The sequence below is a fragment of the Haliotis asinina genome, chromosome 5, assembly GCF_037392515.1.
Source record: "Haliotis asinina isolate JCU_RB_2024 chromosome 5, JCU_Hal_asi_v2, whole genome shotgun sequence".
In the NCBI taxonomy this organism is placed as follows: Eukaryota; Metazoa; Mollusca; class Gastropoda; order Lepetellida; family Haliotidae; genus Haliotis; species Haliotis asinina.
In genome coordinates, this window is record NC_090284.1 from 12,275,831 (window position 1) to 12,295,827 (window position 19,997).

Here is a 19,997-nt window from a genome sequence, read left to right on the forward strand (position 1 = left end):
TTCTGTGAAGGCATTTTTTTCTAAACGTACAAATGCCCAAATTAACAATAAGACGATAATTGAACACCCTTCAACTTACAGTTTTGAAAACGCACATCAGGGTTATTGACTGGCACATATTAGTGAGGATGTCTCAACAAGGCACCGTCCTAGATGATGACATCATGATATTAATATATTTATTTTATTCTAAATAGCTTACATCTTCTGTATCCTTATCATTATGACTGTCTCTCTACTATACTGCACGCGCGACCTTCTTCAAAGCAGAAGCGGCTGAGGAGACAGGTTCATTTGCCTGTGACGTCACTTGTTTACCACGTGCGCCGCCAAGAGGATGTCAAAAACAAACAATACGGACGCCTGTCGTCTCTTCTTTCCAAGACTCTTTCGGTTCTTCGTTATGCTTTTCACAGCATTTTTGATATTTCCTGTTATTTCACGAAACCATCCCAATTGTACAGAAGAAAGACGCCAACACATCATATAGAATCAACATATCACATCATTCAATGAACCAAAATTATCATAAATCCGTAACATTTTAAAAAGTACGATAAAAATGCGAGCTAAAACTGTATTTCTTTCAAAAACTGTTTTCTTGTTATTGTTCAGTTTTGTTTTTGTTTTTATTTTCCACAGTTAGACAATGCATAGTACAACCAGTGTGGCCAACAATGGGAACGCGTTGTAAATTTCAAGGGACAGCTGACAGTAAAGTATTCAGAACCAAATACTCCGCGGGAGGGTATGTCAAACGAACACCCGACTCCGCACTTCATATTTCTACAATATAACTCAATGAGGGTCACGCTGTGTGGACACAAGTAGTAACGAAGTATCTATCGTCCGACCTGTCTACACCTGAGTGATCGATAAATTCTAGATCTACCTGTCGTCTAACTGCTGTGCATGTAGACCAGGTTGAGTCCGGCGTTGTCTAACAACTATCTCTTATGATAACTTATGTCAGTTGATGCTTAATCTTTAATTTGATTTCTACCTCCTGTGCCTTATTTCCAAATGAGCGGTTAGATTGACATGGATCGATTCAGGAACGGGCCAATGAACGCAGTTCGATAGAAGGCAGGTGTCGGGCCGCTGGGTTTGGCAAAACAAAACATCGCCCAGCTTTCATCTGTGGGCCCCAGCGCATCCGGGTATTGTTTCATCATTACAGAGGTTGGGTAAGCTCATTCTCTCGGACATATAGAACGGGGAATTTACCAGTGATAAGGGAACGGATGCAGGTTGGCGGAAACGCGTGCCCGCTTAGTGTTGTGAGTGATTTTGCGGACTGTGCTGAGTTTGATGACTGAGTTAGCATTGGGAGTAAGCAGCTGCAACCGCGAGTGACAACGGAGGCGTGATTTCCCGATATTCAACATGGCGGAGACCATAACTCAAGTTTCGGGGAATGGACCTGCCGGAAAAATTGACGAAAAACTTATGAAATTGTTTACTAGAGACCCTGCAAAAGATTTTCTTCTACAGAAAGAAAATTCAGGAACACAGACTATGCTTCACATAAACGGAACGAAGGAAATTAACGAGGAGAACAAAGAAAACAGAACGAATGGAGAGGTAAGCGTGTTTTGAACGATAGCTACTGATGACAAAGAAAAGGTGTGTTATCGCAAGGACTTTGTTTAGTGAGGGGGGTGAATATGACCAAGGTAAATACTGAGGGATTCCACTCCCCTCGATTTATCAACTGTCACGTTTGCCATGGGTAAAAACTAATCTGTCGCAAAGAACTCAGGAAAGTACTGTTTGAATCCCGCGGTTTATTTTCCAAACTCGGCGTTACATCAGCGCATGTATTTGGCTCCGATTTCATGTTTATACAGATGTTATTCGTGTGGATTATGACTTGTGAGTAATATCGTGAACAGCTGAACCTTTATTGGAAGTGTTTTTCATACACGCATTGGGGGATTAACGAGAGCGCCCAGCGTATTCACTTCCTTGAAGCTAGCAGGAAAATGGAGCGTCATTAGTTTCATTGTCCGATAGCCTGTCAATTGTGATAGCCTGTCTACAACCAGGGTTCATTTCACATTTTATTTACCCCATACTTCACTTCATTTCTGTATGCAATCCTTTATCATGACAAGAATTTACTACATGATTTACATAAACAAAAGCCAGTATTCAATGGATTTCTCACAAGTTCTCAGTCATAATCATTCATATGACTGATTGGTGACTCAACCTTTTTCATTTCCTCCTTAAAACAGTTAATACTGAAACTGTGAGTGTTATCTTCTAAACTGAAACACATGCCAGTATTTCTATTAATAACTTAAAGTAAGATGCATCTGGAAGAGGTGAGGTGAAAGTTAAAAAAAATGTTTTTCTGAGCCTGTCTTGATCTAGTCAAAAATGTAAACAGATGGGACTAGTTACTCAAGAGTGAAAGTAAATTGATATTGAATCTACAAGATATAGCTTCTGAAAATGACACTATCATCTTTTCAACAATAAGAGGAAAAACCAAATCGCAATCTGGAACAGTATTGCATTTCTCACATTGTTCTTGACAAATGTTTTTTTTGTCACATCATCACTTATGAATCATCATATGATCATTTACGAATACCGACAAATTCTGCTGGCGTCAAACCAATCTCCAGTTCCAGCTGATTTCAAGTCTTGAATAAGTCTTAGAAATCAATCCAAAATATAGCAACTATATGTAGTGAAGAATTTTTTTTATATTTTTCCATTGTTACACACTATTGGTAACAGCAACATGAAGAGGTGTTGCTATAGAGTCTTGAACTGATGATCCTAAACCTTACATTAATAGAGGGTTTGTGTGGAGTGCTTCTAATCCCCCTACAGGTCAGAGGTTATCAATGTCCAGTGGTATATCTATCACCTGGGCTCTTGGTACTGGGGTGTAGATTACATTACTTTGGTGTTGCCTTATTACACACTCTGCCAAGCTCATGTCAGCTTTGTTTTTGTTGCATTTGATTTCCTTGATCGATGAAAACTGAGAGTGTAATGACTGAGGGTTAGGTCTAATTTGATTTGGTTCAGTGTGTGTTGGTTTTGGTATTGATACTAGACAGGTGTGGATTTGTAAAAGTAAGATGAATCCAAGACTCAAGAGAGGAGGTGGACTTATTCAAGGACTCTGTTGTAACACATTTTCTAACCTCTCCACACTAAACTTACTTACATGGTAATGAAATTTTGAAAACACACACATGGACATCGAGTGTACACTACTTCATTAAGATTTTTAGAAGCCTGTATTTACTAATGACTAATGGTAATTCATGCTGTTTTACATATTTCATAAAGTTATTTGAATGTTGATCCCATGATCAAGAAATTTTATGATATTGACATACTCAACATTCATTTGTATTTTATGTGACCCAGAACATTTCTGTAGTCAATCCATGTTTCATCCTACTTTGCCCCAAAATGTCAGTTTGCTCAGATCTTTATCTGTGAGAAATTGTGTAAAACTTAGTTCAGAAACTCTGTTTTGTTTGTGGAAGTGTACATGTAGAAGCACATGGAGCCATTTCCTTGTTGATAAAGGACTGCTCACAGAATCAACAGCCTCATGTGACATGGGCAATCCTCTTATAGCTGTTGACCAAACCCACATCAATAAAGATCACCTGCATGCATGATGGATACCTTGTCTGGTGCCAGGTAGGAGGACGCTGCGGTCATTACCACAGGCCTGTCGTGTCATGACGACTCAGGCTAGAGGACCATAAGCCATGTTAAAGGTGTACAGATCAACCTGACCTCATGATACAGGAAACATGAATTCATTTCATTTTCACTAGTCCATAAAAGTGAACTGTTGCCATAACCTTTGTTAATGATGCACAGACCAGTTTGGTACAAGAGAAGCACAGGAAGCATTAGGAATTTGTTTTTCATTCTCACTAATATCTCAAGCCATGTTAAAGTGTATAGAGGATGGACCAGCCTGACCTCAGTTACAAGAAGGGATACAAATTTGTTAGTATATTCACTGGTTTCCGAAAAGTGATGTCCTACCATCGATCTTCCATTTGGAAAAAGTAAGACAAAACAAGGAACTGACACAGTCCTTCCTGAACTCCTGTCAGTCTCAGTCTTGTGAATTTGGGTTGGGTTTGAATCCTGGAAAATGATTGACCCCTGTACATTAATTTGAGTGCTCATTTCTTAGCAATATGGATTCCCAGCCCTATGTCATAATGATTGCCCCAGTTTGTATCAAGAACAGTTCATTTGAGTATTGTACCGACTCTGATACTCAGAAGGGGTGGGTATCTGTATGTAGCACTGTTTCAGTGTTTGACTTGGTGTGGTAAATATTGATAGTTTGTTTCTTGTGGAAAGACACCCGAGAGCAAGTACAGTTCTCTGCCCCCAACTCCCCATCCCACATAGCATATAAGTTATGAGCTGTATTGAAAAGTTTTGCTGTTAAAGTCATAAGATGACAGATTTATTTGTCTTAAGAAGAGAAGAGAAGTTTCAGTGAAGGCCCAATAGCCATATCAATGTTCAACTGGTCAAAAGCGTGGTTTGAACGCAGATTTGGATGACAAACATCCTGTTATGTGATGAGAGACACTACATCCTGATTCACTTCTACTGATGAATGTTGCCTATGTTCATTACTTACCCAAGTTTTATTATCACTTGCTTTTACTTACTAGTGATGCTAACAATCCATGTATACTAGTACTGGTCTAAGTTCTAATGTATATGTGGGCTCAATTTACAGAACAAATCCATGAAACAGTATGTCTTCTATTTGTTAAGTGTCATTTTTTATTTGATTTCTTGGAATGTGACATGTAGATATTTGATTTCTTAAATAAAAATAGATATATGAAACAGTATTAAAGCCTCTCTTCTTGAAACAATATGTCAGCTCCCTATTTAAATGATATATATGCATCATTGATGAAATGCTATGTTTTAATAAGCCATTTTGTGCTGTGTTTCTTAGTTTATGAACCTGCTACTGCCTAATTTCATAACTATGCAAAACAAGAACATATCAAAGACTCTTTACTCCTTTGAATCTGTGAATATCTCTCATTAAAACAAAGAGTATGAATCATTGGCAGAGATAATTAAAACATGATTCACCGGTATTATTCTGATAAACAGATAAAATACATGGTAGGACAGATACTAGATATAAAGTGTTAAAGTTAGTTGTTGGCTGCAAAAGAATTCATTTTCATGGTATTAAAAAACAAAAATGCTGACTCCTCTAATGTTTCCTTCAGTTTCACCACGACCCATCTTGATGTATAGCAGAACTCATAGATCTTATTTTAGCACATACTACATTTCCTTTATCAATGCAAGCTACTAAAGAACCAGCTCAATGATTATCTATGTGCTGTTGAAAACATTGTGACAAAATGCTGATTCTGATACTCTGCAAAATAACATGATTGATCAGTTTGTAGTTAATCTAGATCTAAAGTTATTATTTTTCAGTCAGAAATGATGAATATGAAAACCATATTTCTGCAATCCATTATACCTCACTTTGAAGGAATGTTGCTAGTGGAGAATGGGGACTAATTAAAGGGATACGGCTGAATGATGGTGAGAGCTCTTGGCTGCAGAACTGTGGTTGTCGATCGGTACAAATATGCTCTCTAGAGAATAGCGGAATTGATTCTATTATACCCAGTGGTTTCAAGAGGAGGTATTATGTTTCTGTCACACCCGACTATCTCTTTTGTGTGGTTTACATCATGTTAATATCAGGTGGTGACACAGACAATGTGCAAAGGAATATCAGGTGTTCATCAGGGTGATATAGGATATATACAATGGACTATAGGTGATGATATAGACTATATACAATGGTGGGACCCAAGTGCTGACAGCTTGTTGATTAGTCATTGATTGATATGAATATTGGGTATTTGTATGTTTAACTACTGGAGTGCTGAGGCTGTGATATCAAGGTCATAATATGACGTATTGATCTTCTTGCTACTATATCATTGTTTTGTATATTTGAAAAACCCATTAATATTTGGCAGTTTATGCCAGTTCTCTAGCTGCATGGAAAATGTCAATATGAAAAGTATTGCACTGAAATAACAATAGACAGGATATACATGATATGGTGTGCCAGTATTTGAATCTACTGGAGCATGTTATATTTTTCTGTTAAATGCAATGGATTTCATATCACTATCAATGAAATTATTTTGAACTTTAAGGGTAATGATGTTTAAAGAACACTGTCATTTCAGAAGTCTGAGCTGTACATTGATGGAAGGCAGTTAAACAGTAGGAGGGTTTTTCTCCAAACACTATTGTCACTATTATAGATGGAATGGAGCAGATTTGTTCTGTGATAACACCCAAGAACAACTCAGTTAAACCAGATGTGTGGCAGTTATTTTTATGTAGGACACCACAGAGTCTGTCATATCACTTGGCAAGGGTGTCAATATTGGATTATGTCGATGTTATTTGACCTTGACCTTAATTTTAATCACCACCAAAAGTAAACTTGTTTGGGACAAGATACTGGAACATTAGTGTCGGAGAGAGTGATGAACATTGTCATGGGTAATGAAATGATTGACAGTGTAACAAACGTTCTATGTCCGGCAAGAGTGTTCAGCTGATCAGAATACAGTCCAAACAGTATTTCCTCCTAAATAATTGGCTGCGATGGGGAAACCTAGTTCCCTCATCACACCAAAGGCCTGTGTTTGACTCCCCATTTGTTAATAGTATGTGAAGCCAGTATGTGGTTGTATTTGTTCTGCTATCACTAGAGTATTAGCAAAGACGGTATAAAACAATTGTCACATAATCAAGATGCTGTACAAAGCTACTTAACCCAAGTAGGCAAGAAACCTGTAGCAAACATTGTGAACAAGTTTGCAGGAACCTTCTAAACACTACAAACATTCTTCTAGAGTTCTTTTCATTATTTGTAACAGTATCTGATTTGATTAGTCTGATCATTCCCTGAAATTGGAATCACTTGATCGGAGTACAGTCTGTCTCCAATAAACATGATCAAGAAAACAACTTAAGGAAAATCAGCTTGAATCCAGGCTACAGTATTGTGTAAAGACTGACAAAGGATTGTGTGGAAGTACCTGTTGTAGACTCTGGTCACACAAGATGGTGTTCCTGTGAGTCATTCTGTGTCCTGTGCAACAACTGCCTTGCAGTCACTTGGCTGGAAAATGGAAAGCTGGAAATGATTTGGCCTGAAAATAGTGATTTTGTGTTAATTTTTGAAAAAATCCCGTACAATGTAGAGTATTTGATTGCCATTTATAACTATGAATCATCAAGATGACTTTATGAGAGTCCCTAGGTGATCTGCTGTGCGTCATGTTCCAATATCTTAAATTGCTTTCAAAAGGCTGAAGCTTTCGCCAGTTTGATCAGGAGGTTTGTCCATTCATTACAAAAGGCTGTGACATTCAAGCAAATGGACAGGTTGGCTTTAATATTCTTTTAATTTCCATTGCAAAGACTTCATTGTACTGTTTGGAATAGCTGAATAGGTATGAAATCTGAAACATTTGATGAAGAATGTGAAGAATAAAATAGTGGTGTTTTTTGACAATCTGTAGGTAGATATAAATTGATACTAGGGTTCGCCACATTGTTAAAGGTTTCCCTCATCACACCAAAGGCCTGTGTTTGACTCCCCATTTGTTAATAGTATGTGAAGCCAGTATGTGGTTGTATTTGTTCTGCTATCACTAGAGTATTAGCAAAGACGGTATAAAACAATTGTCACATAATCAAGATGCTGTACAAAGCTACTTAACCCAAGTAGGCAAGAAACCTGTAGCAAACATTGTGAACAAGTTTGCAGGAACCTTCTAAACACTACAAACATTCTTCTAGAGTTCTTTTCATTATTTGTAACAGTATCTGATTTGATTAGTCTGATCATTCCCTGAAATTGGAATCACTTGATCGGAGTACAGTCTGTCTCCAATAAACATGATCAAGAAAACAACTTAAGGAAAATCAGCTTGAATCCAGGCTACAGTATTGTGTAAAGACTGACAAAGGATTGTGTGGAAGTACCTGTTGTAGACTCTGGTCACACAAGATGGTGTTCCTGTGAGTCATTCTGTGTCCTGTGCAACAACTGCCTTGCAGTCACTTGGCTGGAAAATGGAAAGCTGGAAATGATTTGGCCTGAAAATAGTGATTTTGTGTTAATTTTTGAAAAAATCCCATACAATGTAGAGTATTTGATTGCCATTTATAACTATGAATCATCAAGATGACTTTATGAGAGTCCCTAGGTGATCTGCTGTGCGTCATGTTCCAATATCTTAAATTGCTTTCAAAAGGCTGAAGCTTTCGCCAGTTTGATCAGGAGGTTTGTCCATTCATTACAAAAGGCTGTGACATTCAAGCAAATGGACAGGTTGGCTTTAATATTCTTTTAATTTCCATTGCAAAGACTTCATTGTACTGTTTGGAATAGCTGAATAGGTATGAAATCTGAAACATTTGATGAAGAATGTGAAGAATAAAATAGTGGTGTTTTTTGACAATCTGTAGGTAGATATAAATTGATACTAGGGTTCGGACAAGTAACCCGGATACCCAGGACAGGTAGGTAATGAGTTGGACATGGGTACCCTTCTCAATACCCGGACCCATTATGACAATGTGACTGATGGATTAAACAATGTAATATCATATGTTGCTCTTTCATGCTCAAAAGGGTGAATTGTCTTTGAAGATATACACATAATTTATAGTCACTTTCAGGAATATGACACATGAAGGTCCCAGGGTAGAATAGGCTTTCAGCAACCCATGCTTGCCATAAAAGGTGACTATGCTTGTCATAAGAGGCGACTAATGGGATCGGATGCTCAGACTTGCTGACTTGGTTGACATTTATCATCGGTTCCCAATTACACAGATCGATGCTCATGTTGTTGGTCACAGGATTGTCTGGTCCAGACTCAATTATTTTACAGACCGTGGCCATATAGCTGGAATATTGCTGAGTGTGGCGTAAAACAAAACTCACTCACTCTTTAGAATATAATACATGATTGAGATACTAAAAAACTTGAAATTTTAACCTCTGAGCTGAAGAATATATTGCCAGTTCAAATTTGATGTCAGGAATTAACATAACAGGTATCAGGGTAGGGTAATACCGGATAGAAACTTAGGAACCGTCCCAGCCCTAACTGATACCTTTTCTGTGTCCTGTACAAGTAATGACTTTATTATGAGTCATTTGTTTTGTAACCTAAGTACTGTTGGAAATAGGAAAAAACCTGTTTTTAGGCTTTTATTCTGTATCACGCAAATTTACACAACGACAAATAAAATATGTAGAAATGCATATATAACTCACTTAGGCCTTACTGGGCATTCCATGGGATGTGTAAGAAGATATCCAGAAAAGCATGTTTACTTGTAAAATAGGGCAAAACTTACAGCTAGCTGCTGAAAACAATAGATCAGACTATAGATAGCAGTTAAATTGCTCAGCCAGGTATGACGCAGAAAATTGACTCACGTGGCATGAAATGCATGTGCTCCCTATTGGCGCAAGGGGTCATGTCAAAGATACTTTGTTGTGCTTTTTCACGTGTGTTGAATAGGTCTCATGTATTGATTAGCATCTTATAGTAATAGAAAAAGTACATGTCTTTCTTTCATAAAGTTAAAGAGTATATTACCTTATACCCACAGAGAAACATCTTATTAAATGTCTCAAACATGTAGGTGGCATGACTGCATGGAGATGGTCAGGACTGGATATTGTTATATATGTTAGGAAATGCTGTGTACATCCCTACTTTAATGCCCCCAATCTTCCCAATGTGAAGTCCTTTGTTCACATTTCCTACTCCCTACAACTGGAACTGTAGTTAGGCTGAACTTATTTTAACAGATATTCAAGACTTATCAGCTACATACATTGTAGAGATGAACATGAAAATACAAATGTTTAATAGGATCTTGCTTCTGATAGTTTCTTTTATTTCAATTTTGTTTCATATATTCCCAAAGGACAGATAAAGATGAGTGTATAGATGGCAACTTTATTGTATACCACATTTCTGGGCAACTTTTTGCCCCTTCTTCAGGTCAAGTACCCCCAGAAACATGGTATACAATAAAGACCAGAAACATTCATGCAGAATCAAGCCAATATTTTGCACTGAGCAGTGTTACAATGTGGACCTTTTTCATGTACTCATGTAGTGAGTGAGTTTGGTTTAGGGTCTGTTGATCAACTGTCAGTTCTATTTTTCCATGCTTTTTTCTCCCCACCATTACAGTGTTGCATGTATATTCTTTGCAAATGCAAAATCAATCTGTTTGTGTCCACAAACACAACCAGTGTGTGGTTTTGTTCTGATCACACTATGTAAGATGGCAAATCAATATAATAGTATCACCAAACATAACAAAAATTAGCAACAGGCTGTATTTCCATTATAGTAACGAAATGTTTGCTTTGCATTGCATTTTCTAACGGACAATACCCATCTCAAGTAGTTGATGTATTGTGTTGAGAGTATCATCACTACCTACCGCTGCAGTCTCCACAGTAAGTGCTTGGGCTCAGGATGTGTACTGACAGATCTCCACAAGGGCTGGAGTATTGAAACTGAGTCTTGCTGTTTAATTGTCTCACCAAGACTATTGTTACTTCTAGATGGCTGTTACAGCATTCATGCGGACCTCTCAGTCGACAGGTTTACCAACACAGTCTGACTCCAGTGTGAATATAGATCCCCGTGTTCTCCTCCGTATCAGAGACACTTGTAGACAGTGACTATTGGTTCTATTATACATGGGTGTTTGGCATGGTTCTACTTATGGATGTGATGTAAGCAGAGATTTTGATTAATACATTCCCCACTCCCACATGTTAAGGTCAGCAGTGTTCACACTTGTCCCAGACATCTGGGCCCAGTAGCACAAGTCTATCTTAGCACAACAACTACCATTATAGGCAAACACTTAGTCTCCGAGTTTATAGAATTATGCTTGTATAAGTTGTAACAATCCCATATAAATTGAAAAGGAGCCCCAGGGAGACCAGAGATTCAGAACCTGAGGAAACCGAGACTTACTTCATTTGAGGCTTAAGCATTACAGAGAAGGCTTGGCAGTAGGGAAAATAATGTGGGTCAGGGACTGTGAGACAAACTAACACCATTACCACTATATATCAATGTTAGAGTAAGGCAGCTACGATCGCTCTGTCCAAATGTACCATGGTCTTAAAAGTGTTCATGAAAATGAGTTTATTTTCCCTTTAGTAATGAGACTGTCACCATGTAGCTGGAATTTAAATGCAGCGTTAAACCAATCAACCAAACCTTTAAAATTTTGTGATCCTGTGTGGAAGTCTTGTGTGTTGTATTCAGCTCAGTAGACTGATCCGGACTTAATGATTCCACTGAGGTGAAATATATGTCCTGTTTATTTCTATATTTTACTTGAGAGGACAGAGAAGTGTCTAAGATTTTTGTGCTCTCAAGCATTGACTGTAACTGAACCTGACATAATTTGTTATAAAAGTGCACAGAAACACAGGCTGCTGCCACGATAGAAGAAATAACTAAGAGCCTCTAAAGCAGCTAAAACTCATGAGACTTAGTGTTAACATGCACAAATGCAGGTCTCTGTAAAGGTAAACAAGACAGTAGTTATTGTCAGCTATTGAACAGCATTCAAGATCATCAGGTTGTGTTGGTGGGATTACTCTTGTCAACATGATCTAATGTGGGGTGAATGACCTTGGACGTGTAGACATGTTTTCTTTGTGGTCATGTTTATGTTGTTGCTTTTTTGTCCCCACCACTATCCTTGTATTGTGGTCAGTTCACAAGGTTCCAGTAACTACACTTCTAATCTGTCACGTTCTGTTTGTATATTGCTGTTTTAGTGCTCCGATAGTGGTTACTTATTTTGTCATTGACTACGACAGTTGTTGCATTAAGATTGGTTTGGACAAGTAGATCAAGGACGATAAACTTCATTTTTTCAATGCAATCATGAAGGTGGATCAACATCTTAAACTGATTTTATTTTTGCGCTGTTCAGTTCTGGGTGTCCTGTGATACTGATAATAGTTTAAAGATATTGTTATTTTGACATGGGGAGAAAACAGTAAGTATGTTGAGGTGTACATGTGGGTACAGGTGTTACAGTGTGTTTAGGTGTCCATGTGGTTTCAGATATCCTGGTATGTTGAGGTGTCCATATAGGTACAGGTTTCCCAGTATGTTCATAAGTCCATGTGGGTACAAGTGTCCCAGTATACTGAAGTGTCCATGTGGGTACATGTGTCCCAGTATGTTGGAGTGAACTTGCAGTTGCAGGTGTTCCAGTATGTTCAGGTTTACCTGCAGATGAGGTGTTCATGTGGGTACAGGTGTCACAGTATGTTGAGGTGTACCTACAGTTGCAGATGTCACAGTATGTTGAGGTGCCCATGTGAGTACAGGTGTCGCAGTGTTTTGGGATATCCATGTGGGTAGAGGTGCTCCAGAATGCTGAGGTGTCCATGTTGCAACAGGTGTCACAGTATGTTCAGGTGTCCCCATGGGTACATGTGTCACAGTATGTCGAGATGTCCTTGTGGGTGGGTACATGTGTCCTTGAGTAAACTCACTCATTCACCCTTGGTTCAGATTACCTAAATATGGACAAAAATACAAAGCCAGAATGTGATTCAACTGCTAGCATTTCAGATTACAAAATGTTCATTTAGAGAATATGTAAGTCCTAGACAAGTCAATAATTGAAAGATGTCTCAATTATGAATAGAAGAGTGTTGTTCATTTTGTGCCAGAGTTGAACAGAAGCACAGATCCTTTTGTCTTGATGGGATTTTGATCATGAGTATCTCCAGCCTTGTGTCCTTCTACAACAAGGGAAGTAATCCTGTTAAATACCAATGGAAATACTTAACAGGATTTGTCTAAAGTCCCTGAGATGGTTGTTGACTTTTCTATTATATAGAACATTGATCCTGCCTGTGTTAACGGAAAGTTGTATGCAGGATGGCTTAACCCTTGCTGTGTTGTGCTGTGATGGGGGTTTAATTGAGTGCCATCAAGTCATGTTGGCATCAGGTTGTGAACCAAGGAAGGGAGACTAATGTCCGGTATTGATTTGGGGTCGAACTATTTGCTTACAGGATTTTCAATTTTCATCATGCAACCCTAGGTTCAGGCAAGCTGACATGGGGGACTAAGGAAGTATCGTGTGTAAATTTGATGAGATTCCTTGTTGGATGTTGAGATAATGTTACATGATGTCTTTCCAGCTTAGCTGTACAAGAGTTAGCTGGAGTGAGACATCACCGGTGTATCAGCAAGCGACGAGGAGGTTTTCTCCCTCTGCCTCCCATTAGCTAGTATTGATGAAATAAAAGTCAGATGCATTTGAGGGAAAAAAGTTTTAAGCATTCTATGATTGGAAAATTCATGACTGCTTTGAAGAGTAAATGTTGCTGATTAAATGGACTGCTCAGGTTCAAAGTAAACATTTGACTGTCATTGTCCGAATTGAAAACTGAATCATTTGGAATTCAAATAAGGCACACAGCATTATCACATGGACTGGTGAAGTATTTGTTGATTTTTTTTCTGAATTGAATCACAGGAATTTTTGCATGGCAGCTTCTTTGGTACAACTCTCACGTCACTCCTGTGCTAGTTCTTTATTATGATTCCCTCACCTGATAAAGGCAGCAGCTAGCACTGAAACATCAGGAGAATAATAATGAAGATTTTTAATGTGCCCTATTCACATGAAGAAAATTATGTGTAAAAGGGTCAGTGTTCACTTAGTAGAGAGGATGTTTCAAAGTATTTATCACAGAGGGTAGTTCTGATCATGAACATTGGATACTGAGCACCTGCTTTGTTCATTGTTACCAACAAGAAGGCCAACTTTGGGTAACAGAAACCTATTCTTTGGATTCCGCAGAGCATTTGGAACCCAGTCGGCAGAAGATTTTCACCTCATCAGAAGCAGAAGATCATTTACAGTTACCTCATCTGTAGGCCTACAATGACAATTCTCTGGTGTATTTCATAATACACATTATATGTTTGTGCTGGCAAAAATTAAGTGAGTTTGCAACCTTTGAAAACACATAAATGTTTCATATGGGACTTGAGAAAACTTATGTGTGAAGTAGAAATGCCTTAGGGAAACGAAAACCTAACATAAAATATTTATTGGATTCTTGTCATCTAACTTCTTAAGCATCATTAATCTTTCTTATTGAAGAATGTAACAGGAATCATTGTGTGTACTGAAAGTCCTGTTTTATTTGCTTGGGGTAATATACACACTGATAGCCAGGTTTACCTACATGTTTCAAGATGTTCTCTTTGAAATGCAGCCCTTTGAGCAACAAAGTGTTCTAAAATGTATTTATGCTTTTCTGTTTGAATGTCATATCTGCTTTGAAAATGTGTCAAGTATCGTGGAAGAAGCTAAAAAAAAAGTATGAAAGAAGTGTGTAATCAAAGAAAAGTTGTCTTAACTTTGAGTGATTGACAGTGGCAGTAATCAAGCTGGGGAGTCTTCTGTCATCTTGCTACCAACTTGGGGGAGACGGGATGGAGGAGGGGGTCTTCTGTCATCTTGATACCAACTTGGTGGAGACTGGATGGAGGAAGGGGGCTTGTCCATGAGATTTATTCCAATTAAGATGCATACAAAAATTTGAGATATGTTCCATTAGACTTGATAGTACCTGAATTAGGCTTGTACAAAAACACTTCCTGTAATGAAGGATAGCCTAATGGAAAAGGGTTTGGTTGTTATGTTAACCAGACTTAATTGAGAACAGGTAAATTCTTTCATTTTTAGGGTGGAAATGGCAGATTATGATGTGTTATGGTTGTGAAAACTATCAGTTGTTCAATTGGCATGATTCACAGAACAGTTTGTGACGGAGAGAGAGAAATGTGAGGTTCATTCAAGAGAGACCGGCATTCTTCATGTGGATTTGTTTTGTTCAGTGGAGGAACAGTTTACAGATCAGCCACTCTTACACTGCACACCATCAAAATTGTTTACACAAGTAGGGGTAACAGAATATCATGGACATTGATTTTTTGCTAGACATTGAAATGTCTCTTTGAATTTGAAAAATCACTAGGTGAATGAGTGTAGTTTGTCAGACTATCCATTTTCAGGCTGTGTGTGGAATAGATCTTCCATAAAACTTTTGCATAACTGGGAGAATCTGCTTTAACTGCCTTTGACAACAAATCTATATGTCATTCCAAAAAGGGTAGCAGTGAAATGCTCAAGTGAGTTGGTAAAACTCCATACATAGCATGTGTAAGGAGATCAACCTGCTGTCTGCTTGGAAACGTTGGGGACATGTCAGAAGTGAGTCCCTTAATCGGATGTATTCACCTTAGGTTCATTGGGGGAGTGCTAAGTATTGATGTTAGTGTCCCTTTAAACGTATCATGTTTCACAAATTTTGTATTTCTTTTTAAAATGACTTAGATATATTAACACATATTTTCTATATTTTGTCTTTATCGTGGGTGATGTTGAAACATACCAGAATTCTGTTTAGGTCAGCTAGAAAAAAGTTTGTGGTTCCAATCACATCTTTTAAAATTAAGAGTAGGTAAGTTGGTAGGATTTTAAATTTGTCAGTTTTTAAATTTTTACATGGAAGTAAAGTATGCACTAATAACATGTATTAATCCATAAGTGTTTATTCATTCAAGCTTGCAACCATCATGTCAACTTTTCTGACAGAATGGCTGATGTTCGTTAGTGAAGTCTGAAGGTTCATTCTATTCATGCCTCTTAACAAAATATAATTCCAGGGTCCATCAGATAATCGGAACCACAACTGTCTTTTTTTAGGGTGTTACATTTCAGAGTGCTTCTTCTCTTCAGGGGTCATTGTTACTCACACAATTTAATCCTATGAATTGCCAAATTAACCATCTATTTAACCAAGATTGCAGCATCCCACCGTATCTATCCAAGGGTTACCCAACACCATCTAGTTAAATCTCAGCCCAACCAGTTTTCGCTTACTTGATCATTCAAGACATGATACTGGTTCCTGGTTGTGATTTAGCAGTGTTCTTCGAATTGTCCAGCGTCTGCTGCTGTTCTTCAGATTTAGTGATGAAAAGACTCCTGAAATATTTAGTTAGCTTAGTCACTTGATGATCACAGTAAGACCAACATCCAATTCAGGTCCGATTTAGATCAGCCATTGATATCATATCAGTGTCTCAAGCTTCACTGACACATTGGTGCTTTACTTAATTTTCCAATGCCATACTGAAGGCTGTTAAAGCTTGATGACTTTGAGAGATCAAAGGCTGGTCAAAGAGGGCTGTAAGTAATTATCGGCTCATCAATGTTTGAGTAGCACTAGCACTTGTAGCTTATCATGCCTGTTCTGGGGCTTGAAGAGCACTGGACCAGCTGGAAGTGGAGGAGGTCAACCAACGCCTCCAACCACTGCCTCCAAGGATGCCCTTCTCTGTGGGGAAGTGTAACAGATGACACCATGCACTGGATTTGTCATTCAGCTGGAGAAAGAATCAATGGTTTATTGTATTCATTGAACGTGTTACATGACACCAGATACAATTTCAAACACGGATGACAGTATTATTTGCAGTATGAGGAAATTACTACCGTAATTCAGCTGAATATTGATGAACTGATAATTTGGTGAATGCCTTCAGTGAAATGAAATATGAATGTATGAAATCTTAGAAGTTCATAATTCATCATTACTGCAGCATGTGGAGTGAGTTTGTCATTGTTTTGACTTCCCAGTGTTACCACGTAGGGGGAACCTTTGTTTTCAGATTGTCACACCTACTCTTTGACCTCATGGGTACTACTCCTCAAAGGTTCAACTTCAGAGCAGTATTGCTACTCATGAATGAAAGGGTGCTAGGGTAGTCTAATGGTTGAAGCTTGTGCTTTTCACGCTGAAGACATGGATTGAATACACCCATGGGTACAATGTATAAAGCCTGTTTCTCTTGTTCATCACTGTGATATTGCAGCATTCAGAAAGATAATATGCTGGATTAAGAATAAAGGTTTATAATTAACATATTCTTCACTTTTTTCAGGAACATTGTTGATATAATGTATGAAGGTGTTTTGTTTCATGACACTTCCTTGTAGTCAGTTCTCTGTCTTCCTGGTTACAACTTTCAGGAATTTTGTAACATAGTCATGCTTGTCTACACACTGAAAAAAGATGTCTTTCATTGGTCTTCTAATTGTCCTGAAACTAAGCAAACTGAAGGTGGATCCACTCATGATGTCACATTATTTAATCACAAGCCATTCCAGTCCCCAGTCAACTTTGCATGAACAACCCGGCGTTCCATTGCTTTCTGAAGTACTGTCAAGAAAGCATTTGGGGTACTGTCAATAATGTTTGTAAACATGGTAAATCATAATAAGATAAAGTTAACATGGACTGTGACTGCTAAGCACCCCTTTTGGATTTATATCTTTACGACAAGGACGTTGGCACAGAAGTGGGGGAAATGTACCAGAAAATAAAATTTGAGACAAAGGAATGTCAAGATCTTTTTGAGTTCATTTCCTTGTTATATCACCTGCATCTCTTAGCACCAACATTCTAACATTCCACTACAACTTAGTCTCCCTATGCCATCAAAGTACTGCAGCAGTTCATCGTCTGCTTTGATCAATTTCCTTTTTCAGAAATATTGATTAGAATTTACATTTTCAAGGTCTATGTAATGTATATGTGTTCATGGCAGTTTGGCATAATTTTTTAATCCCACAAGACAGCACCAAGTGCTATTGCCCCCTCCTCATCCATGGTTTGTGGGGCTTTGGTTTGGATTGTAGATGCAGTTTATTAATTCTGATGAATATTGTCATTGCAGTCAGTCGTTGTAAGTATGATTGATTGTGGAGATTTGCACATGTATTGGTTCGATTGGGATGAATGGCAGGGGAAAATGAGTTTTGTTACAACCAAGGTAGCAGTTCTGGGAATGTGGTTTATTATGTTTTATTATGTTTTATTGTAGCAGGCTATATTGTTGTGTGGTGGGCTGGAGATGGGAAGATAATTCACAATATACTCTTGATCAATACTGACATTGTGTAGCTTGTTCAGGAACTTCATATTGTCATTCAGGACCCTCTGTATGTTTTAAAGGTATGTTGTCCTCTTTCTGTTCATCTGGAATGCTTGAAATATGGGACAAGCTTTATACCCAAGGTAATGTAACAGTAGGCGTCTAGTGTTGTTGTCTGATTTTCTATGTTCAGCATCAGGAGCTTAGATATTTAAGTGTTGGCTTGTCAGAGATCCTTGTGCTATCAAACATTACAGTGCCATGAAAAACCCATTCTCTCTTATCCTGGTGGTGTTACTGTCAGAATACTGCTCAAATGTTACAGCATTTAAATATTTGCAATTTTGTCCAAAGCAGCAAACGTCTCATTCAGTTAATGTCAGCACACTAGAATCTTTAACAGAGCAACATTGAACTCCCATTTCACTTCAACTGAAGGGTTCAAAATAAACTGGAATCTGCTGATCGAGAACAAGTATAATGGCATATTTTTGTGTGTGGACCACCATTTATACCATCAGTTAGTTGACAACTGTAGATCACGTATAGGGGGACTATTGAGAAGAAAAATAATTTTCTAACACTGTAACCTACCAATCCCTTCAGTTTTGCCACATAAGTGTCTCATAATTATTTGTTTTCTATAGTGATCTGTCTTAACAAACTGTCACAAGGTTTGAACATATTTCTGTTACATGAAGCAGTGTATTGGTTCAGTACCTTTCCGAGTGCGCCTAATCCTTAGACTTTGTTGAATGGACCCCTTCCTAGTTGATTATTGTAGTTTTGTACTTTGTCTGGACATGTCTTCAAGCATTAAGGGCTACAAGATTGCACCCACTTCAGTGAATGTGTGTGGACAACCTGTTCATGTAGTGTGTCACCTATCACCTGGTCATGGTTCCTATGTGTACTTGTCGAAACAAGAAGAGCAGTGGGGTAGCCTAGTGGTTAAAGCGCTCAATCGTCACGCCAAAGACCCACGTTTGATTCCTCACATAGGTAAAATGTGTGAAGCCCATTTCTGTTGTACCTTGTCATATTGCTGGAAAATTGCTAACAGAGGAGTAAAACTCAACTCCCTCATTCTGAATGTGTTTTAAATTGCAGTGTTATTCTATAAAGACAAGATCATAGAAAATTGTACAGTTTCCAGAACTGTCAACCCACCATTTGCCCCATTCTCTTCCCACAGATGTTACTTGTCATATCGTCCTACGAACCTCTGTTCTAATACGGTCATATTTCGCGGTTCTCATAAAATTCCCTAACGGCAAAAAATGGCAGCAGATTTATCTCCCCTTTTTGTGTCCAATTAGAACATGTGTTACATCGACCTAGATTCAACTTGACAAATGCAAGCAATGTGGAGAAACAAATATGACATGACTGAGTTCTGTCTAGAAGAAACATTTGGGTATCGCGCTCGGGAAGAGGTTCTAGTTTTCACGATGCATTCACGATCTTGCGTATTAGAACAGAGGTTACGTAGGAAGATATAACAAGTAACCACTGTGGGAAGAGAATGCATTTGCCCAGAAGCAAAAGATTTGACATGGAGAAAATAAGTAAAACTTCTGTTTATGCTGATCATGTATTTGCTTAGAATAGAATGTTCTTTGAGATTATATCTGTTTTATGTAGTAGTTTGGCGGCATCTTCACCCATGTGTATATTCATTAAGTCAGTGGAGTGTGACATCTGTGGAACTAAGCGATACGGCTGTGTATTCCCTTTATGCTAAGCCTGTTGTCTTCATCCATGGCATGTACCTCCTGGTTGGACATCCATATGCTTAGCAACATAGCAAAACAATGAGGGAATAAAATATTTACAACCATGGAACAAGGATTTATAGCACGGTCC

The 19,997-nt window shown here is 38.2% G+C and overlaps 1 protein-coding gene across 4 annotated transcripts in view; it reads left to right on the forward strand.

The window, feature by feature from the left end:
- Positions 1-896: 896 nt before the first annotated feature.
- LOC137283661 (RNA binding protein fox-1 homolog 2-like) overlaps positions 897-19,997 on the forward strand; it is a 95,673-nt gene continuing 76,572 nt past the window's right edge. For 2 of the 4 annotated variants that reach the window (XM_067815283.1, XM_067815281.1), the window contains exon 1: positions 897-1,584. In XM_067815283.1, coding sequence (XP_067671384.1) covers positions 1,387-1,584 — 198 coding nt within the window. In that variant the 5' untranslated portion in view covers positions 897-1,386. The remainder of the gene's footprint in view (positions 1,585-19,997) is intronic. The other 2 variants (XM_067815284.1, XM_067815282.1) reach the window with 2 other exon arrangements.